Genomic DNA, 26,347 nt, shown 5'->3' on the forward strand with positions numbered 1-26,347 from the left:
TCTTAGTAGAAAAAATATAGGATTTTTTATTAAATTTTATGACTATTTCTTATGTTAATAAATTGTAATGATAAGATTTAATATTATTAAACATTTATTTTAATTAAAATTGATTAAACTCAAAACTAATAATATTCATCAACTAATAAAATGTCTGAAACAAAAACAATATCTACTTTAAAGAAATTTGATATCTTTGCTCTTCCTTTTTAGTTCACATTTGGCAATAACGAAAAAGAAAAAAAAACAATTATAGGAGGTCTAATTTCGATGGCCATTTTAATCGTTTCTTCTATCTATTTTGGGTATCTTTGCTATCTGTACTTTTAAAATAAGGTTTAGCCCCAAGTAGTTTCTTCTAATATCTTTTAAAAAAGCCCATATACTATGCAATTCCAACAAAATTTTATATCTGTTTAAGTTATAATGCCAAATGGTTAAAATCTTTATGATTATTAATAGCAAACAGGAAAAGTATACTTAAATATAATCTCTATCAATTTTAAAAGTGGAGTAAATTTTAAATTTACACCTTATCCTCTAATTCCATGCAGAGATGAAAGTCTGTAAGGCTATTTATGCTTAGATTCTAGCAAGGTTGGAGATAGTGATAATTTATTTTCTCTGACATATAATCCAGATAATATAGAAGAAAACTAATTTAGTATTATGTTTGGTATTTGCGATCCTAATTTTATATAAAGTCCTTATACTTGTGAAGATGAATAAGTAGTAAGGAATACTTTAATATCTTATTCTACACAAATAACAGCTAGGATAAGTTTAAAATAATTTAATACTTAGACAAAACAATTGGAAGATAGAATAATAAAAGAGATATTTTACTTTGATATTTATTTAGGTTTTTATACAAAATTCCACCTTTAAAAAACAGATTTAACTTAGCAACAAGGATTCATAATATAAAACTCTGATTATGATACTTATTTTTCTGGTTTTGCTAGAAGAGACATATTTTCTTCATAATAATTAATTAAAAGTTAGTTATAGATGAATGTTTTGGGCGCTTTGGAATTTTTTTTAGGCTCTGAGAGTATAAGTTTAAACATTTAATTTCCTTAGTTTACATCTCTTTTGGCTTAATTTACTAGTGTATTTAATTCTTTATTGTTCTTAGGAATTATAAGCAAGTTCTTTGCTGAATCAGAAATTTTCAGCTAAGTTGCAGAAATGTAACTCAAAATATATTTCAAAAAATCAGCTCTATTTATTTTGAAATAAATTGGCTAAGGAGAAAATATTTAGAGAGATTAGAAACAAGGTTTAGAGAAGCTTTTGAGTTACATAAAGAATGCAGACTTTAAAAATTTAGGAAAAAAGATGAAGATCAGCTTTTTTAGAAAGTATTAATTTATATTTATTTTACATTCAAATTTATTGGTATTTATTTAAATGATTTTAAAAAAAAGAATTATGTATGTATTCATGGGTAATATTAAAAATGAGAAAAAAGAAACAATTTAAGAAAAACTGTTTAAGCAAATAGTCAGCCAATCTAATAAAGCTTTGAACATATTTGAAATATAAAAAGAGCTGTTGCAAATGAAGATCATGATGAGACTAATTTTATCAGTTGAATAGTATGCTGCAATTTAATTATGTGGAAGCAAACTTCCAATATGTAACGATAAACAAAAGGAATAAGATTAAGAAGTAATTGAAGAAAGTTAAATATCAAATTAAATAGTAAGTGTAGATTAAAAATTAGAAAAGAGTAATGAAATTAAGGAAGATAAATAGAACTTTGAAGACAGAACCTAAAACAATATTTTATCATTTAGTAGAGAAAAATAAGAATCAGTTAGAAAATTTAATGGTACTGTTTATCCAATAAGCATTGAATAGTAGATATTTGATAAAAGAAAGACTGAAAAAAATACAAAATTAATTAGTCACTTAGAAAAAATTGATATGATTGAAAGAGATGAAGGGTTTTTCAAAGATTGCTTAGACAAATTTTTACAAAACAAATCAAAACCTCAATCTGAAATTGACTAAAGAATTCTAGAATGTATGATTGGGTTAGATGATCCAAATTGTAATTATTGAGATATCATATTCAAATTTTATTTATAACTAATATATATTTTACTTTTTTTAAAACATTAATTTAAATTATGTATTAAATTTATAATTTCTAATTATTTAAATGTAGAAATAGTTTAATGTATTGTGTGTGGTTTCTCATAAATTTAGGCTTTATTTTATTAAAATTTAAAAATATTTTTTTTTAAGATTTTGGAGTTAAAAATTCTACTAAAGAATTCATGAATATTTAATAAAAAATATATTATGCTTCTATTTCAATTTTAATATTAATTATTATTACCATTATTCTAAAGATATTTATTAACCATTGATTGATTATTAATAAAATATAAAATCTATCTTTCTATAAAATAAGTTTATTTATTTGACCATCAAAATAATAATTGTTCTTTAATAGGTATGCCTGATTCTTTAGCAGTATAATCGCTTAAAAAAATAGATATATTTGCTCTCCCTTTTTAGTTTTCTTTTGGAAATAACGAAAAAGAAAAGAAAACAATTGCTGGAGGACTAATTTCAATCAGTGTTTTAGTAGTTTCTCTAATATATTTCATATATCTATGTTACTTGTATTTCTAAAATAAAATTTAACCACAAGTAGTATAAACTAATGTATTTTAGTAAGATCCATTTAGCATTTCATTCTAATAAGACTTTATATCAGTTCAAATTATTATGCCGAATGGATAGAGTCTCTATGATTACCAAAAGAGTACAGGTAAAATTTACTTAAATGTTATCTCAAATCATTTTAAAAATGGAACAGAACTTAAATTTAATACTTTTCCTTTAGTCCCTTGCTTAGACTCCTAATTATAAGGCTATATGTGCTTTGATTAAAGTAAATTCGGTAATAGTAATGGCGATTTTGAATTTCTTTATAATCCTAATAATATTGAATAAAGCAAATTTAATATATTTTTTGCAATATGTGACTAATCAACTACTCCAAGTCCTTATATTTGTGAAAATGAATAAATTATAAGAGACACTGTTTTAACATATTCCACTTAAATAAATCTTAGGATTAGTCTCTCTCAATATAATACTTAGACTAAATAGTTAGAGAAAAGAATCATGTAAGAGCCAGCTTATTTCGATACTAATATGGGTTTTTATTTCAAGATTGCTCTTTAAAAAACTAATTTGGTTAAATAAGAAGGATTAATTATTCAGAGTTCTGAATACAAAACTTATTTTTCTGGATACACTAGAAAGGATTTTTTTGCAACTTAGTCGCTTGTTGAAAACTAGTTATAAATGAAAGCAATAGGGATATTTGAAATTTTTATTGGTTCAGAAGGCTAAAATCTATATGTTTAATATCCATAGTTTACTTTCTTATTAGCTTAGTTTACAAGCGTATTTAATTCATTGCTTTTTATTGGTATATTCAGCAAGTTCTTTGCAGAAACAGAAATTTTTTGCATAGTTGCTGACATTCAACTTAAATTTTACTTTAAAAAATCAGCCTTATTTATACTAAAATAACTTGGCAAAGAGAATGAAATTAAAATAGCATAGGAGTAAGGATTAGATAAACTAAGTGATTACATTAAAAAAGCTGATTTCAAAAATTTTGGTTAAAAAATGAAAATAAGTCTATTTAGAAAGTATTTTATTAATATGATTAATTTTCATTATTCAAAGTTTTCTATTTAAATAAAAGAATCTTGTATTTATTCATAGGAGAGGACAATAAGAAAGATAAAGAAACAATTTAGCATAAATTATTTAAGTAGATTGTAAGTTAATCAAAAAAAGCTATTAACATATTTGAAATTCAAAAAGAATTATTATAGCTGAAAATAATGATGAGGCTTTTATTATCTGCTGAACAATATGCTGCTATATAATTGTGTGGAAGTAGTTTACCGTTATTTTAGGACTAATAAGATGTGTAAGTTTTATAAGAAAAAGACATTTAAAAGGAAGATAATAGTTAAAAAGTAGTAGTAGAAGAAGAAGAAGATAATATTTTTGAGATAAAAGAAGAAAAATAGACACTTGGTAAAAGTTAGAATAATATTTTATCTTTTACGATGGAAAAATAGGACTCAGCTAAAAAAGGTTCTTCTTCTGTTTATCCAATTTAGATTAATTAAATAGAAAAGCAAGTTTCAGAATCAAGCTAAAAAAAGTTAAAAAAAAATATTTTAAGTCATTTGGAAAAATTAGATTTGATAGACAGAAATGAAGAATACTTTAAAAAGTTTTTAGAAAGATTTTTAGAGAGTAAAAACTAAAAAAAATCAAAAGTAGATAAGAGAATTATTGAATGCATGATTGGTTTAAATGGAGTATATTGTAATGAAAACAGCATTGAAAAAGATATGTATTTATTTATAAGCAATTTTAATCAAAATTAAATATTTGTTATTAAAAAGGTAAAAAGTCATTAAGAATGAATGAGTGGAAGTTTAATTATAAAATTAATTCATACAATAATGAAGCTATTTTAAATGAAAAAAATTGTTTTATTTTCAAATTATCTTTTAAAAAAGTTGATTTATTAAGATTTAATAAAAATAAAATATTTATTTATGTTTTTTTTTAATTACAAATTTAAATTGGAATTGTGATTTTTTTACTCTTCATTTATTAGATTTGGATTAATTGTTTTCCTTTTTCATACTTTGTTATTGATTTATTCATTTTAAATTTATTCTTATTTAAAAAAAAATAATATTATACACTTAAAATAAATAATATTTTTACATTAAAACTCTTTTAAAATAAATAAACTTAAGGTAATTTTATTATTTTCTAGATAAAGATTAAAATATTTTATTTGTAATATTATCATTAAATATTCAACTAAAAAAAAATAAATTGAATATATTTTGCAGCAATAAACAAACTTAAAAGAAAGAAATTTGACTGACCAATAGACAAATGATTGAAATCAGAAATAAAGATTTTTTGCTAATTATAAAGAAAATCAAGGATTTTAGTAAGTAGCTCATTTATTTTTTTAATAAAGGCAAATATAACAAGTATCAGAAATACGAAGATTTTTTATTGATAAATGAGCACATCATAGAAGGATTTTAGGAATATATCAATTAATTTTTACAGAAAAATTATTTATTTATTACTTAATTTATTTTAAAAACAAAGGTTTATAGGTATTCTATTTGTTAATAAAAGGTAAACAATTAATAGTAAGTTAGTAATTCTAGGTTAGGTTGTATTAATAATAAGTATTTTCAAATTTATGGGAAACACTTTGTTAGAAGCAACTGATAAATATCCATTAAAGCAGTTCGATTTATGGAGTGAAGAGAAACCTGAGTTGTCAGGTTCTAAACTGCTATTCGAAAGCAAAATCTTTCATACGATGAGCTTTAATTTAAAGAATTAAAATTCAAGCATCATTATGAAAGTTTATTTAAAAGAAAATGATTTTGATCAGCGGAACAGTAAAATGTACAAGGAGTAGTTTGAGTATATAAAAAAGAAATTTACTCCTATTTATTATCCTAATGTTCTGCCATTTATGACTCTGCTACACTTTGATCAATATCAGGCATCTCAAGTATAATAATAACCATAATCTTATAATTTTGTAGTTGTGGCAAGATAAATGATGTATTTGACACTTTCTGAAAGATTTTTGTATAAACCTTCCTTGTCTAGCTTCGAAAAAAATTGGATTTTATTCCAAACTTTAATAGCAATATATTGTGTGCACAAACTTGAAAATATTTTCCATGGAGCTATCAGATCTTCAAATATATTATTAACCACTTCTAATCATGCTTTTCTTACAGATTTCGCTAATTATAAGCCTTTATACATTGATGAAGCTAATTAAATAAGAGATCTAAGATTTTTCTATAAAACTCATGAAAACAATTCTACATTAGCTCCTGAAAAATTTAAAAATAATGTTGAATAGCAATTAATAGCTCTAGATTAAATTGCTCCGAAGTTACTGAAAGATCTCTAATCGATGGATATTTTTAGTTTAGGTAAAATTATTTTAGCATGAAACGAAGTTAAAATATTCATAAATAAATATAATTTTTGCATAGATTATGTTGAGAGTTTATTATTATTTATAAATCATGTATTTTTATTCATAAATTAGGTTGTGTTATAAGCGATTTGTATTTTGAAGGAGATCAACCTTTATTCACATACGAGTAGGTCTAAAAGTTTAAAGCAAAACAATATACTCCTGAGAGTATCATTAAAAAAATTCAATGCTAAAAGACTTAATAATTAGTTCATAAAATTATAATGGAGGAAAATGAAGAAAACCGTATTGGGATAGAAGAGGTAAAATTTTTAATTTTACTTATTTTGTCAATTAGAATATTTAAATTAACAAATAATTAATTGAAATTCTATCTTCAATGATGTATATTAAATATATTTTATTACTTATTTAGGTACTTAAATATTTTATCAATGAAATTATTTAAGACAAAGAAAAGTTTATGCTACTTTATTGTTTAGATACTACAATATAATCAAATCTATTAGCCAAACCTGATTATAGAATAGCATTCTTGAAAGAAATGCTTCCCATCATTCATTAGGTGTGCATTTAATAAGAAAGCAAAGAGTTCATTGATAATCTCCAATAGAATTTCAAATATTCTTTACCTCTTAGCTTACAAAAGATTAACTTTAGAAAATAGATAGTTGATGCTGTTTAAAATTTGAAGTTTAAAATATGGGAAATATTAGAGTTGGAAATGCCTTATTATTTAAAGCATGAAAATATTTAATAAAAATAATTAGAATATGAAAACACAGAAAACTTAAAGGAAAAATAGTTTAAAACTTGCTGGCAGAATTATGAGAATAACGCTTAAAAACTATAGGAAAATCTTTAAAATGGCAATCAAGAATAAGATATCCAGCAAAACAATAAGCAATAAAAATAGCAATAATAGGTTAATAATACTTAATCACCTGAATTAAAGTAGATCATTATGCTTCTTTGTACAAATTTAAGAACTGTATAATATTCAGCAAGTAAGCTAGTAGGTTTAGAAATGTTAGTTCATTTATCTACATATTTATCTGACTATGATGTTTTACACGCTGTACTACCTTTTATTTGTGACTCGTTAGAAGATTCTGATATTTAGGTTGCCGAGTACGCACTAGAAGCTTTTGCAAAACTCCTTTCAAGATTGCATGATCCTTTTGACAGTCTAAATGACACTACTCTATACAAGGTATTCATATGGTCAAATTTCTAGAAATGTGCAAAAATTATGGATATTCATAGAGTGTTCCTGCTTAATTGCATAGATTTAGCATAATCATGCATAAGACTCTGTAACATATCCATCAAAAAGAGACAAAAATTTTTGGAAGAATAAATGAATCAATCGATAATAGTTGACAATCAATCTAGAGCTCAATCCATGATCAGAAATTAATAAGGTAAATAAATAATAGTAAGAATCGTATAAAAAATTAATTAATTTATTTAAAAAGAGGAAATTATATCACCAGAAAAACTAGAAAGTGAAATTATAGATTTAGTAAAGAATGTTTTCAAAAAATGTCTTTCATACGACAGTCCTTCGGATAGATCTAACTTAGCTATTTCTTAGCTATCAAGATTTTTAGAGTTTTTGAAAGAAGATTTAGAGAAAATGAACTTTTTATAGATTGTAATTTAATTTTTGTTTTTTTTATTTAACAAATTTAATAAAAATTATTTTATAAATAAGTTTATTTCATGCTTAAATAAGACAGAAAGAAAGCTAAGCTGCCTTGAAAATATGTATGATATTATCACAAAAATATAAGATCCTCGAAGTAAATAGTTTGCTATCATTTGCTTAAAGGAATGCTTGAAAGATTAAAATGAGCTTTTTGAGTACACTGCTGTAAATTGCAGTTGGTAAAAAAAAAAATCAGTTTAAAACTTTTTCTCTTATATATTTATTTTAATTTAAAAGGAGATTGGTAGAAAAAGGAATTTTAGACAAAGCCTAAATTTTAGAGTTTTTAGATTATATCATTCCATTAATTTTGCATCCTCATAACTGGATTAGAAAAGAAGCCATTAAATTTGTAGAAGTTGTGATTACAAAGATGGATCCAATTTAAGTTTTCTTAGAAATTCAACCTAAAATTAAAGATTATTTAACAGAGGAAGTAGCCATCATAAACAAAGACATTCTGAAGTTAATTCTTCCGAAGAAAATAGATAAAAAATACGTAGACTATAAGAACAAGAAGTGCGTTTTTACTGATAAACTCGGCGAATAAGAAGTAAGGAAGAATATTGATCTCTTCTAAAATAATTATTTATCCAGAATTACCTCATCTTCCAAGGAATTAGTCAAAAACTTAAAAGATGAAGAAATCAAATAGTTTGCAATCAAATTTGAGATAGCGAAATATAGGCAGGATTATAGACAAAATTTCAGTAAAAGACTTTCAGACTTCCTCATTTCAGCGTACATTTATTTTAATTCATATAAAAAAGCTAAAAACAATAAAATTTTTTTTTTTTCATAGATTCAAATAAAACTTTTTATACTTTTCGAACATGGTAGATATGAAATATAGATAGTTCTAAGGCTAAGATGATAAGCAAACTGAAAAGCTTATGCTTGATTACTTTAGAGAAAAAAAAATAAATTTTGATTCATCAAATAGCTGCTTTGAAATAAATAATGAACTATAGAAATTTTTAAGTTAACTCTAAATAGAATTAGCTTTCAAATATGATTAGCTAATGATTGATTACTCTCTTTATGGAAACCACAACCACAAAAACTTTGCTAATTCATTGATAAATATAAATGAATTCCTTTTGAAATTACAATAATTCGATGTTCAAGAAGAAACTGATGTTGGAAAACCTTTCTTCTATGACCCAGCTGCAAATAGTAATACCAATTCTCTAAAGATATGGCACCCTCAAGGACAGCTCGTTACAACTATATACGAGCACAGTGATGTTATAAGTAATTTAGAGTCTTTGGGTAATAATCGTCATTTCATGTCAGCATCATATGATGGCACTGTAAGAGTCTTTGACGTTCAAAATTTAGAGCAGTAAATATTTAATAAAAATAATTATAATTAATAATGATTTTACTTTACTTAAGGGATTTTACTTCTGATTCAATAGCATAAATTATATGCAAAGATAATAAAGATAACGCTACAAATAGAAACCATAAAATTAAGGTTATTAAAACAATACCTAATTCCAGCAGCGTACTTATTGGCACAGAAAAAGGAAGCATTTATTTATACAATGTAATAAAAATTTGATCTTTCTTTAAAAAAATTTATTTTAAACTCTAAATAAATTTAAATAATAGATCGAGTAATGCACAAACACATAGTTGAATTTAAATTTAAGAAAAAGAAACCTCCAAACCATTTATTGTCAAGGAGAAATTAGATGCCTAGAAAGCTTTGAAAAGTGTTTCTTGTATGCTACAAGCAAAGGTGAAATAGGAGTAAGAGATATTCGTACGAATTCTGTTGCCCTTTGTAACAATATAGGTAAAGAAAGAGGTTTAATATCTTCTATGGTTTTGGCTTCAGGATTTTAATCAGAACAAAATTCGTAATAATTTTTAGTTTTTTATATCTTGATAGCAATTAATAACTAACTCAATTTTAATATCATATAGGACTGTAGCAATTGGCACTTTGAATGGATATTGTTTACTTTATGATATTAGATGCAACCTTTTATCTCATAACTATCAATTATTAAATCATAATGAAGAGCCTCTGCCTATTATGAGTTTATCAAACTTTAATCGTTATGTGAATGTAGATATTCTAGGAGATCAAAAGGATTTACTAGCTATGAGCTATGTCTCTGATAATCATGAAGTAGCTATGTTTAATCTTAATGAATAGATGGTTGATAACATTAAACCAGCTGTTTATATGCTCAGCACAGATAATTACAATCCCATAATCCATAATCCAATGTTAAAATCAATAAATAAATAAGAAAACTTTAAAAATTGTAATAAAAATACTCTTAAAGATATGATGGATTATGATTTTATCCCTAAGTTCTCTGAGTAAGTAGATGTTTTAAGCTATCTTAAAGATCCTTTGATGACAAATTAAAATAACATTAAAATGAAATGGTTAGAGTAGAGCAATAACTGCTTCTAAAATATTAAAAAAATCTAAGACTGTAAAAATTATGTATCCAAGATTATTTGCCTTCCTAGTTATTCTTCATAGTCATATCAAACTATCCCTAAAGCTGTCTAAAACTAAATTATCACTTGTGGTAACGATAGAAATATAAGATTATGGCCTATGGTGAGTGATCCTCCTTCAAAATCAAATACATAACTGGATACACAAATAAAAGGATTCCACATATCAAATGTAGATGACTGCCAACGTAATTTCTCGTAAAAAAAGGTAGCAGATGTTCTTACCTTACATGAATACTCGAGAACATCCTTTTAACAATCAACTGTGTATCAACAAAATGTAAAAAAGAAAAGCTAGATTGAAGAATATAATTATCCTACTTTTAGTTAAAATGATAAGAGATCTTGTCATTACGACACAATCACAGATATGATGTATTTAGAGAGAGATTAAGGAGCCTTACTAATAACTGGAAGTCGTGATAAAACAATAAAAATATGGAAATGAATTTTTAAATTTTAATAAATTTTATTTCAAAAAATAAAAATTATTTTTGTTTTATATTTATTATGCGTTAAACAAACTAATTTTATTATAAAAAGTTAGAAAAATTAACTAAATAGAAATAGTTTATTTTGTAAAATAAAAAAATATGTCTAAACAAATAAAAAAATAAAAATTTTTAATGAGAACTATCATTTTTAAATTAGTATTTCAGTATTTGTTGGTTGTATTTTAAAAATAAAGTTTATCCTCATATTTTAAATTAAACCAATTAATTTTTGTTCAAAAATATGTGAAAAATATGCTTGAATTAATAATTATTTAGTAAAGAAAAAAATATAAAATAAACATAACAAAATAGTATAATTTGTTGATTATATTTTATTAGTAATAGTAAAAGTAAAATATATTTTAATGAGAATTATATTTATTAAAGTTGTATATTAGTAGGAATTTATTTGTTGCATTTTATTATATTTCTAATACCTTAACAAATAACAAGAAGAAGAAGAAGAATTAATTGTTCTCAGATGAATAGCTTTATTATAGTTTGAATAGGAATGTTGCAGTGTGGGCAAATATTACTTTTCTTTTAAACAAGTGTACTGCAAGGCTCGCACATAGTGTGGCCACATTGGAAGACAACTTAAGGAGGGTTATCGAGACAAATTCTACAGGTTGGTTTACTGTCTATGTCTTCTAATTAGCTCTATTTTTATTCTCCTTAGTTTCCATTAATTTTTTATCCGTTGTCTGTAACTTTTTATAAAATTTAATCATAATTTGCTCTCTGGGGCTTTTGGTTGTTTTAAATGTTTTCTTTTTAATCAGCTGATTACTCTAACTTAATTTAATTTATATCTATGCCATCTTTATTTGCCTAATTTAAACTATTATCATTTTTCATTCCTAAAGATTATTCAATCTAAGATTATATAAATTTAGGGACAGGCTTATTGTTACCAAGAGATTCTCCTAATTGATCTTTCATAAACTCCATAAAGTTATTTTATTAGCTTTTTTAAAGACCCTAGCTAAAATTCTAGTTTATTTGTATACTCTGCTCAACCTTTTAGTTATTATAAATGTTGGCTTTATTATTAAGGTTTAAATTAGGATTCATAACTGCTATTTTATTGATATGATTAATTTCTACACTCTACTTTTAATCAGGATTATAGTTATCTAAATTTTCTTCTTCTTGATCATCATCAAATTTATGAAGGTTCTACTCATCCTCTTCTTAATCGTGAATAAATTTAGGAAATTATTGTTCTTATATTGGCTATAAGCCGCCATTCTAATTTTACTTATTCTTTTGAAAAACTTCTGTGCCTTGCAATTATCTTAGAATTTCATCTTCGAAGTTTTGCTTCTGAATTTGAGTGTTTATTAATTTTTTATTGTTTTCTTTTTATTGTTGTAAACTTTAGCTTTAATTATACTAATTGTATTAATTGTAAGCAGAGTGATCTATTACTCCTTTAGGATGCTATTCTCCATCTTCTATCATAGGAGGTTAAATGAATGGTTTCTTATCTGCCTGTGCAGGTACAGCTCCACTAGCCATGATGGCAAGCATTTACTACTCAAAGATATTCTTTTAAACTTCTGTGTTATTTAAATTTTTAATAGCTCCATTATTTATTTAATTTTCATTCTAAGCAACATTCTGATTTCCAAAGAAATATCCTTTTTTAGGAATTGAATAATTAAATTACCCTGCCTATTCATTTTTGTTATGATCATAATCATTATTAGCGGGAGGAGCTGGTAAAGGAGGATTTGAATCATATTTATTTTAATTGAACTTAAAGTTATCAGGATTTTGTGTTGGAGTATCATTCTAATCTATTAACTAATTATTATTTTGATTTTAAAAATTAATATTTCCATTTTTGCTATTGATTTGTTTTACATTTTGTTTTTCTTCTATTTACGCTGCCAATTTTTTGTAATCGTTTGCAGGTTTATTATATGCATCTTAATTAGGCATGATATTATTATTTAAATATATATTTTGATTACCATAGTCTCCATATTAAGGTTGTTATTGTATTTATTATTATTACTGTTGCATTTGTAATAAATTTTATTCTCTCATTTATAATTCCATTTGCTTCAATTACATTTCTTTTAATAGAAGTTGTTTTTACTATTCAGCGATATATTGATCTTAGATCATATTCATTCCTGGAACTAGTGGAATTAATTAAGGGGCAATTGGACCTATATCCTTTTGAATAATAGGATTTGCCATAGAAGGATTAATCACACCATGTAAAGCAGGTGGTGCAGAGAGCTGCTATTGAGAAGGTATATTTTGCATATATTAAGGATTACTCTAAATCTAATTTTTAGTTATTTACTAAGGCAAGGCAGGATTTTAAGATAAATAACCATTCTAACCATTTTAGAGAGGCACTCCTGATCCTACAGAATGTAATTGCCTTAGATCACTTTACCTGAAATGAAAATAAATAAAAAGATTTATAATAAAGCTTATTAAGTAAAACTTTAATAATTTACCCTGATAAATCTGGATTGTTCAAACCAACTGGTATTTATAAGAGTTATGTTTACATAGTTTTTTAGGTTGGCTATTAAATTTTATTGGCTTCTATTTACTGCTTATTCAACTATTACTATTTAAATTTATTTTATCTGTATTTTCTAATGCAAAGAACAACTGCAAACAAAAATACAATAGCACCAACTATTCCAAGAACAATCTAAACTATTTACAAAGCATCACTTTCAGAGCTATCTGAATTTTCATCGCTTGTTTAAGTAGTATTTTGCTCACTACCAGATGTATCTAAAATTCTAATTTGGTCACCTAAAAAGTTTTACTTATTTTAAGGAAGAGAATCTTAGCTATTTGTCTCATTTTCAAATTATTTTACAATAATTTGATTTTATTCTGAAGTGATATAAATTTTACTATTCAAGTACTATTCCTGAATTATATAAATTACTTCATTACTTGGTAAATTAATTAAATTCCTTTTTTCCTCATAGCAAATCTGCTTTTGGCAATTTAATTATATTTTGTAAGCTAATTAAGACATGTTTTATTTTAAATAAATAGAATTTTGCAGAGAATGCGAGTGGATGAGAGATAAATTTGTGTAGTTAAAAATTTAAAAAATGCCACCATTATTTGATTTTAAAAATGCTAATTTTAGCTAATCACTTTCTTGATAAATTAAATACTTGTAAATTTTATTTGATAAAGTTCCGATAGATATAATTTTAGAATTTTTAGGTATAAAAAGAGGATCAATTAAGTTAAGTTTATTGGTAATAGAAGAAAAATAGTAATTTTTCCCTTTTTAGACTATATAAGTATTTTCAGAAAATCGCTAAATACTTTCAATTTTTTGGTTGCTTAAATTATCCTTTTCATCTAAATCAACATTGTTAATCAAATTAAGACTAATTTTTTCTCCATCAAATTTTAAGTTTCCAAAGGAATAGTTTTCTATCTAAACCAATATTTGTTACTTTATCTCTTTATGAGTTATAGTCTTTACTAAACTTAAGTCTTCGATTGCTTCAATCTAGATAAAATATTTACAAAATAAAATTTAAATAAGCTTAAAATAATCCTATTAAAATAGTTGCTTAATTTTTATTTTCTTGTTAAGTGTAGACAAATATGCTAAATAAATGCAATGATTTTGTTTAATAGAAAAAATTGAAAATACTTTACTTTAAATTAAAGATGATTACTCAATTTATCTTGACCTAAAGTAGTATCATTTACAAATTGTACTATTTTTATTTAATCATACTATTACGCTTCAAGCAGATATTAAAATATGTAAACTTTTTTTTCCTATTTAGATAGAGCTATCAAAACTAACTTTTTTGCTAGAAGAAGATTGGCATTTTCAATTAAAATATTATAATCCAAAGTATTTCTAGCATTTATTGAATCAATTTAATATTAAAAATCAGTTAAGAGCTGATTTAGTGCTATACTCCATACTAATAATCTACTCTAAGTAACTATGATGCAAAGTTTCAAAGGTTCAATAAATTAAAACTTTTACACATTATCATCATCTTGTAAATTAATTTTTTAGAGAATTTTAACATTGCTAGGTACATCGCTTGCTATTTGTTTATTATAAACACTAAATGAATCAGTAAGAGAAGATGATGCTTTAAAAAATTGTAAGAATGTAACAGCTAAGAGTAAGAAGAATATGATAAAAATTGTTCTATTTCTCATCATTTTGCTATTGTATATGCTTATTTAATTATTTCCTTAGAAATCCTAAATTAATTTGTCGTAATTATAATTTATCATTATTTTATTAATAAAGCTATCTAAGAAATTTGTTTATTTTTTATGTTATTAATAAATTTTTAAATTTCCTTATGTTTTACAAATATATTTTTTATAATTGTCTTTGCTGCAACTCAGCCAGACATTTTTTAGAAATCGAGTCTATTATAACATTGTTAAACAAAAAAAAATAAAAATATGTAACAAACAATTATTTTAATGAGCCATAGACTCTTTCTTTAATGCAAATAGCAATAAATGTCTTGCAATAAAATAGATTTACACTGACAAGAATATTTTTTATTAAAATGCTATGCATTCATTTAGAAGTTAACTCTGCAATTAATTTATTTATTAATCTAAAAATAGTCTTATTTTATTTTTTCTCCTAAAATAAATTTATTTATTTATTTGATAGAAAAAGTTATTTGTTTATTTGACTATTTTTTTTTGAGTTCACTCTTTTAAATATTTAATAGATTAAAGAATTTGATTATAATAAAATTTTCTTCCTCTGCTTAACTATCATTTTTATTACATAGACTTTATTTAAATTAATGCAAATTTATAAATTTATAAGCATAAATAGGACAAATAATTTTATTCAAAATTATAAAATTCCTAAAAATAATTTGAGATTTTGGATTAGAAAATGAAGTATTATCGATGTTTGTCTATCCCATTTGTTCAAAATTTAAGATTTAAAATTTATTTTATTTGTAATTTATAGAAATAGAAAATAAATAATCTATATGAAAATAGATGATAAATTTTGATGTAGAAAGAATTAAATAAATCTAAGTTTGATTAATGTTTAAGGTTTTGTTTGTTTTGAAAACATGAGTTTATTTAGTAAAATTATTTACAATTTATATAGATAATTTAATTAATAAGTATTTGAATAGAATAATAGAATTATTTATTTATTTAGTTTGATAATAATAATGTTTTTTTATATTATTTATACATGGTGTTTGTTTGTTTGTTTGTTTTTATTATTGAGAGTGAGAAGAAGAGTGAGAGAGAAAGTTCTATAAATAAAGATTATTTACTACTTGTTAGTAAAATTATTTTTCATACACTTGTTGATTGTTATTTACAATGAATAAATTCAAAAATGTTGATTTCAGATATTCTTAGATTCATTGAGCAAGTTGTTAATGCTTAGGAGAAAATGGTTACTAATTTATTAAGTCATTTTTTGTAAAGTATCTATTTGATCGTTTTTATCAAAAATATCAGAGGCATTCAAATTATTATTAAAAAGAATGTGGTTCATATCCTTCTATTTCTTTACTTCTTATGATTCCTCAAATAAGTTTTCGCTAATAAATTAAAAGTCCTTGATATCAAATATTTCTTGTTATTTTAAATCATTATTAATGTGACGAATTTTTTTGACGGTGTCGCCGTATTCGTTAGAAGTAGAGGAGAAGAAAGATTTATCATTAGTTTCGGATGTATAGAAAAAGGGGTCATATTTGCCTTCTTAATTTACGCAGTCCCCCATTTGCTCTTAGAAGTTATCCATAAATCTTTGACTTTGGAAGTCAGAGGTAAGGATTGAAGAGTTAGATTAGCTACTTGCAGAGCCGCTTAACTCCATTTAATTTAATATTTCTTCTTCAAAGTTGACTGATTGTTATTAAAATGTCAAGTGCCACATTTATTCCCTGTCTTAAGCGCTTGGCTTATCCTATGATGATTGAGATTATTAGCTTTAATATGAATGTATATTATTGCTAATCTGAGGTGATTCAACTTAATTTTTGAGCAATTTTTATTATGTTTAATTTGCTTTTTAAAGTCTGCTGCTTGCACTTTTGTGTATATTATTTGACTGGGTAGAAAGAGTGCGTGAATTACAATTATTTTTGCAATTAAAAAAAAATTAGCTTTTTTGAAGATTTTATTTTTTTTAATCATAATTTAATTAATTATAAATTTTGATATTATGTGCATATAAGCAAAAGCCGCATTTCCTTTGATTAATTTTTTAAATTTGTTATTGGGGATCGCATTTACAAAAAAATTTTTAATTTTAACTATTAGTTTTTTTTTATAGGACAGAATTTGTGTGAGGAGTCAAACAGTAGAAAGAGCTTTATGTAAACCAGTCCAGCTCTTGCCTGAATTTTTTAAGCATGCATTTTTTAAATTATTTGTTAGTATGTGGAGAGTAAAATTGCAAATAACATTCCTCGTTACTTCCTTTCCTTTAATTAGATTCCTTATTTTGTAATTTCATATTTTAATATTATTATTTTGTAGCTTTTTCATCTTAAATATTCTTAAATTAAAGTCTATATTTCTGTTCCTTTTAATTACCCTTACTGCAAAACTAATTCTGCCCTTACGCGATTTCTTCCATTGTTGAACTATCAAGAAAAATATCTTATTATTGAACGCCATCCTATAAAATATAATTTGCTCTCTCTTTAGCTCCTACATCGCTATCGCCTCTATCTTAGAATGTCGTAAATGGAATAGCACGTGTCTAATCTCTTAAAGGCTAAATATTATTATTTTACATTATTTATGATTAGGATGAAAGTTATTTGTATTTTTGTAGCAATCTTAGTTCTATTGATTAAGTACTTATAAAATCCTATAATTGTAGCTAATTTGCATTTGGAGCCTTACAATACTATTAATCTTATTGTTGCAAGATATCTTGATCATAGGTATTTTATCTCGATTGCTTTAATTAAAAATTGCAAGGGGAATTATATAAATTATCTGATGGAACGATGAATTCCTTGTCATTAAATTAAAAATAAATTTGTTTCAAAGCGTTCTGATGCTACTGCTCCAAAATCTGATTATTCTGATTTTGAAATTTATTAATTTCAAAATTATTTTTCTTAATAAAACGGTTGCTTAATTTATCCTTTAATTAAATATTACTCTCATTTAAATTATTTTATTCCTCAACAAACTACTAATCGTTAGTTAAAGGAATAGTAATTGATTCCGCAGTGCAACTATTAAATATATTTTCCTATGGCTGCCTACTATTTTTGTCATTTACTGCTTCATAATTAAAAGCTCCTTTCAAAGTCTATGAATTAGTATATTAAAAGTCTTTGTATTTTTTTTGTAATGAGGGCTCACTCGATTGTTACTAATGATCGTCAAATACTTCAGTTTATTGACGTGAGTTTGGTTCTTGCATTTCCGCCTGAATTTATTTACTGGATTATAATAAAAAGTTGCTGTTATTATGACTAACGCCTTTGTATTAATTTTGGGGTGGGTTTTTAAATTTAAAGAAGAAATCTTTCTGATAATTTTTGTTATCTTTTTCAATTTCAAAAGCAGGAATTTAAAAACTTTTTAAAATTTAATTATTTTTTTGAAATTAGCGGAATTGATCAATACAATACTCCTGCTTATACTAAAATTCCTGAATATCTTTAAATTAGCTGTAGCATTACTATTTTTCCTCTTCTTAATCTTCTTAATCGCTTTAAGTCTACTGCTACACATACTTTTTTTAAATTTAAGCATTACTAATTATCTCATTAAGCTGCGCAGATTTATTTTCAAAGATCGGATAATTATTATTTTACACTTGTAATTTGTTAGTCGAAAAATTCCTCTCCATATACAAGTCTTCTAATGAGTAATTTTCAATATCACTTGAGAAGCTACTCATATTTTTGTTGTTAGCAATTTATCTTGGTTAAACCACAAAATATTCAGATTAATCATCCTATTTTTCAATTGAAAATTTTTATTCAAACTAAATCGCATTATTTGTTTTAGGTTAAGGTTAATCTACGGTGCCATTATATTGACTTAAATCACTTTGATCTTTACAATATTTATTTTTTTAGCTTTTTATACACTCTTAGATATTTTCTTGACATAAACATCCTACGCATATCAACAATAATAGAAAAAATACTATCTCTGACTTATTTTACTCGATAAACTCCTCCAAGTTTAAAGAAGTCTAGTAGCGAATATTTATGCGCTTTATCAGTTTCAATTGTTTTTTTTAATTATCTTTTTAAGTATACAATTTACCTGAATTTTTACTCTTCTCTGTAAAACAAATTTCTTAATTATTAAAATTTCTATATTCATCACACTCAATATTTTTCTAACAATCGAATATTGGATAGACGAAATATTCATTTTAGTACAGGCAATTCTTAATAAAAAACTAAATTTTTTGCCCATCTGATATAAAAAATCCACGTATTTGCTTAGAATCTGCCTTACTGAATAGTAGTTAAGATATATTTTTTTATTTAAAAACTGCGTTAGTTTTGTTTTGCTTTTTCTCTTTAAATTAAGTTTCATTAAAATCAAATAGACAATTTTTTAATTAAGTTTAACTTTCTTTCAAAGATGTTTAGTTTTAAAATAGCTTAGATATCAGAATATCTTAATTCATATTTTGCACAACATGTCTGCTTAAGCTAGTAAACGTTTACTAATCAAGATCAAAGACCAATTAATCAAAGACGATTACTTTTTTCTAGATAGACTGATAAATTAAAACAATACTCAAGCTTTCTTATTTTGATAGGACAATACCCTATAATTAGAAATTAATCTCAAGCTTATTTGCCTGAAATAATTTATGATAATTAAATGTTGGAATCTCAGGTAGATGATATCTTACTGAATTTTTTTGTTTCTAAAATACCGGAGTCTCTAAACTCCTCAAATCCAAAAATCCAACTTTCAAAGTATTATCTACACAAATTACATAAGATTAGTCATTTAATAAAGAGCAATTAATAAAATGAAGGGAGCTATCTTTAGGTCTAATCTCAAATCTACTTAAATCAATATCATGGTATTTAGTAATAGTTTTATTATTTTTTTATTGTTAATTTTATCCTTATAAAATATTTTGATTGGATTTACTCAAACTTAGCCTAATCTTGATCAAATAAAATGATTTTTTATCATTTAATCCCTTATTTTTGATTAATAGATTTAGAAAAATAAATGGTTGCTCAATTTTTTTATCTATTTTGGTTTCATCTCTTAACTATTTGTTAGTATAAAAAATTTAAAATATATTTCATTAATTTAAATTTTTTAAGGAAAATATAAATTTAACAATGTTGAACAAAAAATATTAATATCAAATCTTACATTTCTAACATTACTCTCCACTTTATTTGTTTGATTCACTTATTAAAAAGCGGTAGTTGTATTATGAGTGAGAGGAACTTAAAGATCAAAATCATTTAGTTTTTAATATGTTGAAAAATTTTATATCTAGAAATCAAAGGTATAAACTAGTAATTCATTTTATTCGGATTCCAAGATAATAAATAGCTGTTCTTCATGCTTTTATATATGAATTTCTTTCACATATTTTTCTTCGATAGGAACACTTTGAATAATTTCAAACCTGAAAAAATCATATAAATTTAAAGTTAAATTCATAGACGAATAAATAAAACAAATATGTATAGATTCGTCGCAGCGCATCAGCGTATTTGGTAACTCTAAGCTTTAAACCTAAGAGTATAAGTGCAACTCATCAGCTTCTAAAATATTATGAGAACATTCTAATTTACCAGTCGAAAATAGTAAAAAAAATGTAATCAAAAACTAAAGTATCATTATATTTGGTTGATGAATTAATTTTAGATATATTCTTTTTGTTTGCTTGTAAAATTAATTGTTTTCCTTTCTTTTTTCTTGTTCTACAAAATAATAATAAAGTTAGTCGTAAACCAAAACAATCAATCAATCAAAAAAAATTAATAAATCAAGAAATAAGCAAAATTACAAAGAAACACATAAAAAAAATCAAGAAAAATTTATTTATTCTTAAACAGATTATTATATGATAAATACTAGTTTGATTAATTTCAAATGTTTTTAATTATTATATCATTATTTTTATCAAATAAATAGCTAAGCTAAATAAATCAATAAATCATTGATTGAATTATCTTTTTATTTTAAATAAATTGCACACAGACAAATATAAAATTTAAATTAAAAAAATTCATACTTAATCAGAAGAATTTTTAAAAAAAATCCAAGCACTTATTACATATCAAATGATGATTTAATCATCATATTTTATAAATATAAACTTAACATACAATTAAATTTAAGATTATACTTCCCAAAACTTTTTACTTTGTTAGTCCACACAAAAAACACATTTTTAAAACAGTACTCTAATTTATTTATTTTTTTCTCTCATCGAAATTCTTTTTTCTATCCTCCAAAACGAAATGCGAATTAATTAAAGAAAAATATCTATTTACCACACTTTTTGTTAAAAAAGAATTAACATATTATCACAATAGTTGTTTTGATAATAGAGTTTCTATATTCTTATTAATTTTTTAGTACAAAATAAATTCCCTTAAATTTTCTATTTATTAAAGTTAATTTTTTCAATAGATAGATCTAATCAAAGATCAGTCAAACAAACTGAATTTATTTCAAATGTTTTCTATTGTGATTATAATAATCTATATATATTTCTTATTTGTTTTTGTCCTTTATAAATATTTTTCTTACATAAGTTATTATTTTGAAATGTAAGTACCTAATATAATGTTTACAAAATTTTGTTTGAATATATTATAATAATTATTAATCTTATCACCTAAATTACATTTTTTTAAATTATACTTTTATATTTTTTTTTTAGTATTTGCCAAATTATTCACCTTTTTAATTAAAGTCTTTTTTAAATTTTTAAAATTAATTTCATTTTATAATTTTTCTATTATTTTTACAACAAAAATTTTAAAAATTAAAAAAAAAATTTTATCTTAAAATTATCAAAAAAAAAAGAATATTAAATTTATTTACTGTCATTCCAATCCTTAATCATTTATTAAAATATTATTTTTTTTTCAACTTATTATTTTATTTATGAATAATTTTTTTAAGTAAACAAATTTTAAAAAAATAATTCAATGCATTTTTAATTAAATAAATTTTGAAATTTATTGAAATAATTTTATGAAAATTTTATGATAAAATCAAATTTTGAATAGCTTATTTTCTTAGCTTAATTTTATTATAATATCTTCTACCTAATTAAATTAATATTAACTACTTTGTAAAAGATATCTATTTAACTTTGTTCTAATTCTAGCAGTTTGGTTTAAAAAATGGAATAAATTAATCAAGAAATTGAAATAGAATCTGTCCAAAATTAGTTGGGAAGTTTTTTATAAAGATACTTGACTATAACTACTTTAAAAGAATAGCTTTAAATTCCCTATCAGTCCTCTTATAGTACCTAATTTCCTTCAAGCTCACATTAAATTGATTCAGATTTAGATGAAAATTCTTTGTAGGATCTAGAAATATTTAACTTTTAGTCAATCAAAACTTAAAACTATTTTATAAATTATATTAACCATATAGATAGCTCAAAGGTTTTAATAGAATTAAGTCACTAGCCTTACTCATATACGCTCTTTCAAACAGTATTTTAGTTGATTAATAATAACAAATTTATTTAAAAGGTGCATTTGAAATTTCATTACCAAATGGAAACATAAGAAATAAGTTTATTGAATGATATTATGAGAAAGCCCGGTTTAATTGAATTTAAATTAACTTTAGAAAACAATAAAATAGTGACAAAAATCTTCACTGTAATAAGCGAGATTTTGAAAGAAAGTGAAACACTAAAATCTTTTTCACTTGAAATATTAAATTATCCAATAAAATCAAATGACACTGAAATCTTAAGTTAAGGGATAAGTGCAAATAAATCTCTTAAAGAAATAGAAATAGTAAGCTACTTTTTGATCCACGAGTATAATCTTATAATAGACGCAATAAGTAATTTGGAATAGCTAGAAATTGTTAAACTAGATTTAACTTATTCAACTGATTATATCTCTGATTCAATTGAGCAAATAGGTTTGTAAATTGCTAGCAAATTAAAAAACTTAAAAGAAATTTATGTTTAGTTTAAGCATTTTAGAATCATAGATAATAATGCTATTGTAAAGCTTCTAGAGTGTATATACTCAAATCAATCCATAACAACTATCAGCATTTTATTCCCCTTTACTTCGTTAGACATAGAAGATTTCAATCCTTTTAATTAAGTGGCAAAAAGAAAGTAGCCTATAAATTTACATTTAGATATTAGGATAGCCTCTAATTCTGCAATGGATTATTTACTTTAAATTTTTAGATTGAATACCTTTAAAATATTAGATATAAAGAATTTCAAAAATATTCATGCAAGACTTAGCAGATTATTGAACTCATAAATCATGTATGATGAATAAATAGAGCAACTCAATTTGTAGTGTTCATATAATGATCTAATCCAGATTGATGAGGGTCTCTCATTTAACAATTAATTACACAGTGTTTCTTTAATAATAAAGTTTGACATCATTGATTTTGTTAAACTTAAAGAAATAGGAAATTTTTTGTAAAAGATACCAAAACTAAGCTATTTAAACTTAGTGTTTAGTGATTGCAAATACGATGTAAAGCATCTAACAAACTTGATAGTGAATAAACTGTAGAGCAAATCAAATATGGTTTATATGAGATTAACACTCTTTAAATATTCTTCAAAGTAAGACTAACTTATTCAATTTTTCGAAGATAATTTGAATTCTAGAGTAATCTTAGACGTTAACCCTCATAATTATACTATTCAAGATCCATATCTTCATATAATAAACATAACTGCAAGAGAATAGCTTGTTATAATTTCTAAAATATTTTATTTCAATAAAAATATTGCTCCTCTACTCCACTATAATCCTTAATTTATCTTCTCTGATTTATATTTAGATTGAAGTAATCAGTCAATAAAATATTATTTCATTTAAATGTTAAGCGTTTGAAATAAAATACAATAAACTTTATTGTTCTTTTTAATATTTGATAATTTTACCAACTATAAATATTGTAAAAAGTGATGTAAATTTCAATTGTTTATTCTATTTCTTGTTAATCTAAAATAATTTATCTAAATAAATGATTTTAATTTAAAAATAAAAATTAATATTTATAAATTTTTTAAACATTTATATTTATTTTATGATAATTATTTTTTTAAATTAAAGAAGATAATAATGAGAATTATAAAGCATCCAAATAAAATGAATGTAATTTCTAGAAAATAGAATAAAATTTTTAGCTATTTCAACTTATTTTAATTATAAAAGAAGACAGAATTTAATCATTTTTAAACAAATGTCTTAATTTAATTCTTTGATTAACAAATATTAATCCCAAAACAAACAAACAAATAACTAACTAAAGATTATTAAAGTTTACATAACAGAAATTTTATTTATAATAACATTTTTTAAAAAGGTAAACAAGCAAACCAAGCATAGGATAGTAATAATTACAGACTTATGAGCAAATAGCAAGTCGAGAAGATTGTATTTACAATCTTCCTCGTTTTAGCTGCTCTTGATATTGCATTTACTCAAGTCAATAAACAAAATCCTTAGGTTCAAAATTTAGATAATGACCAATTCAGGAACACAAACTAAGATGATAAGTATTATAGTTCTTCTGAAAATAGTAATAAAAGAAGCGATTATTAAGAAGATATCGATTCGAATTATCAAAATAAGGATGAAGATATAGACACAACTCACCATCAAACTTATGAAAACAATAAAGAGAGAATAAGAAATAAAAGAAAGAGTAATAATAGTACAGGTGGCAGCTATTAAAAAAGAGGAGGTTAAAAGTACGTTTTAGTATAATATTGTATTGGGTGATCATACAAAGGCAATTTTATGCAGTTAAAACAAGCCATAGAATCCAGCATACCTAATGTTTAAGTTGAGGGTACTGAATACCCTATTACAGCTTAAAAGCAGTTAATTTGCAATATAATTACTGCAATTCAATATGGAGGTATTGCATTTATGTTCTTTGGAGATACTTTGTTTTAAATGCTTAAAATTGCCCCCCCTCAATGGTATTACTCATTAAAGGAAAATAAATGGACAACCATTATATTCCTTTTCATGGTGGGAAACATGGTTATATCCTAAATCTCACAAAGCGGAGCTTTTGAAGTTTTTTGCAATGATAAGTTAATTTTTTCTAAGATTCAGTCAAATAGAATGCCTAGCTTAGATGAAATAATAGACCCTATATCAAATATGTGAAAATTATGAAAGAAATTTTTCTTATATTTGAATGTTTTTAAATTAATCAAAATGCTAATAAATATTTAGTTTATAATTAAGTTTAATGACGTTGATTGACAAAACTCGAGAGAGAGTCTCTCAACTGAATATATAATAGAGATCATATTAACATTTACCATTGATGTTAAAATGTTCCTCTACTGTTTCTTATTGTAAACTTCATGTTAATAGGCATATTCATTAATTGATATTCAATTTCTAAATAATCAAAATATTTTATTTAAATTAAAATTAATGTTGTTATATTAATAATCTAATTTTGTGACACATTTTTTAATTTTTAGAAAATAAAAAAACCAAAATATTTTTATTAAAATGAAAAATTGTTTAATGCTTAGTAAATAAAATAAAATTTTTTTATTAATATGAAAGAGCTCACAATTAATATTGCATACTGTTATAACTTTTAAGCATAGCTTTTACATTTTGTTGAAATTGTATTTACCTTATTTAGTATTAAATGATTTGGAATATAAAATATACTTAATTAATTAATATTTCATTTTTAAAAATGAAGTCATTATTTTAACTTTTTTAATGAATGAATTAATATTACAATAATTTAAAAAATATAAAATGTAAACTTGATACATAATTTCCAGTATTTTTAAGATCACTTTAATTTTATCACAAAAATAAATGATTTCAATAAATAATTATTCTTATTATTTCAATCTTGAAAATGAATAGAATTTTATATTATATAAGATTTAATTAAGCAAATAAAGTTTTCTATAAAAATGTCTAAAATATTTTTCTGAAAGCTTAATATTTTATTTATAATTATGTTTTTATCAAAAATTTTAACTATTAAAGTTTACATTAAATGCAAAATAATATAATTAATAAATTTTAATAAAAAAATTTATAAAATTTTACACAAATATTCAAATTTACTAAAATGAAATGATTTTACAATTAATTATTTATTTACTTATTTTGTGATAAAATTGCATACTTTTTTTGGTTTAAAAATCAATCACGTTTGCTACAATTTTTTCTTTAATAGTATATAATAATCAAACTTATAGTTAAAATTTCTATTAAATTATTTAATGAAAAAATTAATATTTTTAAAAAATCTATTAATGCATAAAATACTCTATTTCAAAGTAAAAAATCTATTTATGATGAGTAAAATTTTGTTATTTTTTGATGAATCCAGCGTATTTTTTGAAAACTTTATATTAGTAAT

The 26,347-nt window shown here is 23.4% G+C and overlaps 6 protein-coding genes across 6 annotated transcripts; 4 read left to right on the plus strand and 2 right to left on the minus strand. All coding sequences in view use genetic code 6, as the record gives it.

Moving 5' to 3' along the window:
- Positions 1–150: 150 nt before the first annotated feature.
- TTHERM_00543670 (transmembrane protein, putative) lies at positions 151–4,482 on the plus strand (the record flags this gene model as incomplete). Its single annotated transcript, XM_971529.3, has 6 exons — positions 151–732; positions 805–1,364; positions 1,431–2,059; positions 2,468–3,683; positions 3,740–4,405; positions 4,458–4,482. The coding sequence occupies 6 exons, from the start codon at positions 151–153 to the stop codon at positions 4,480–4,482; spliced, it is 3,678 nt and encodes a 1,225-aa protein (XP_976622.3).
- An 805-nt stretch (positions 4,483–5,287) lies between these two features.
- On the plus strand, positions 5,288–10,698 carry TTHERM_00543659 (WD domain, G-beta repeat protein; the record flags this gene model as incomplete). Its single annotated transcript, XM_001470657.2, has 10 exons — positions 5,288–6,044; positions 6,164–6,354; positions 6,468–7,476; positions 7,531–7,709; positions 7,770–7,942; positions 8,001–8,504; positions 8,566–9,108; positions 9,162–9,315; positions 9,381–9,631; positions 9,699–10,698. 10 exons carry the CDS (start codon positions 5,288–5,290, stop codon positions 10,696–10,698), a joined length of 4,761 nt encoding a protein of 1,586 aa, XP_001470707.2.
- Positions 10,699–11,221: 523 nt separating this feature from the next.
- On the minus strand, positions 11,222–14,980 carry TTHERM_00543660 (zinc finger, C3HC4 type (RING finger) protein; the record flags this gene model as incomplete). Its single annotated transcript, XM_971528.2, has 4 exons — positions 14,411–14,980; positions 13,225–14,258; positions 12,614–13,160; positions 11,222–12,553 (listed from the first exon to the last, which is right to left on the minus strand). The coding sequence occupies exons 1-4, from the start codon at positions 14,936–14,938 to the stop codon at positions 11,222–11,224; spliced, it is 3,441 nt and encodes a 1,146-aa protein (XP_976621.2). The 5' UTR covers positions 14,939–14,980.
- Positions 14,981–15,780: 800 nt separating this feature from the next.
- On the minus strand, positions 15,781–20,654 carry TTHERM_00543650 (hypothetical protein). Its single transcript, XM_971527.2, has 2 exons — positions 20,111–20,654; positions 15,781–20,003 (listed from the first exon to the last, which is right to left on the minus strand). The coding sequence occupies exons 1-2, from the start codon at positions 20,585–20,587 to the stop codon at positions 16,119–16,121; spliced, it is 4,362 nt and encodes a 1,453-aa protein (XP_976620.2). The 5' UTR covers positions 20,588–20,654; the 3' UTR covers positions 15,781–16,118.
- A 1,417-nt stretch (positions 20,655–22,071) lies between these two features.
- On the plus strand, positions 22,072–23,816 carry TTHERM_00543640 (hypothetical protein). Its single transcript, XM_971526.2, has one exon. It carries the CDS (start codon positions 22,108–22,110, stop codon positions 23,770–23,772), a length of 1,665 nt encoding a protein of 554 aa, XP_976619.1. The 5' UTR covers positions 22,072–22,107; the 3' UTR covers positions 23,773–23,816.
- A 638-nt stretch (positions 23,817–24,454) lies between these two features.
- TTHERM_000543619 (hypothetical protein) lies at positions 24,455–25,141 on the plus strand (the record flags this gene model as incomplete). The annotated part of the gene is made up of 1 exon (XM_012795283.1): positions 24,455–25,141. One exon carries the CDS (start codon positions 24,455–24,457, stop codon positions 25,139–25,141), a length of 687 nt encoding a protein of 228 aa, XP_012650737.1.
- Positions 25,142–26,347: the final 1,206 nt, after the last annotated feature.

This window comes from Tetrahymena thermophila (genome assembly GCF_000189635.1).
Source record: "Tetrahymena thermophila SB210 genomic scaffold scf_8254823, whole genome shotgun sequence".
Lineage (NCBI taxonomy): Eukaryota > Ciliophora > Oligohymenophorea > Hymenostomatida > Tetrahymenidae > Tetrahymena > Tetrahymena thermophila.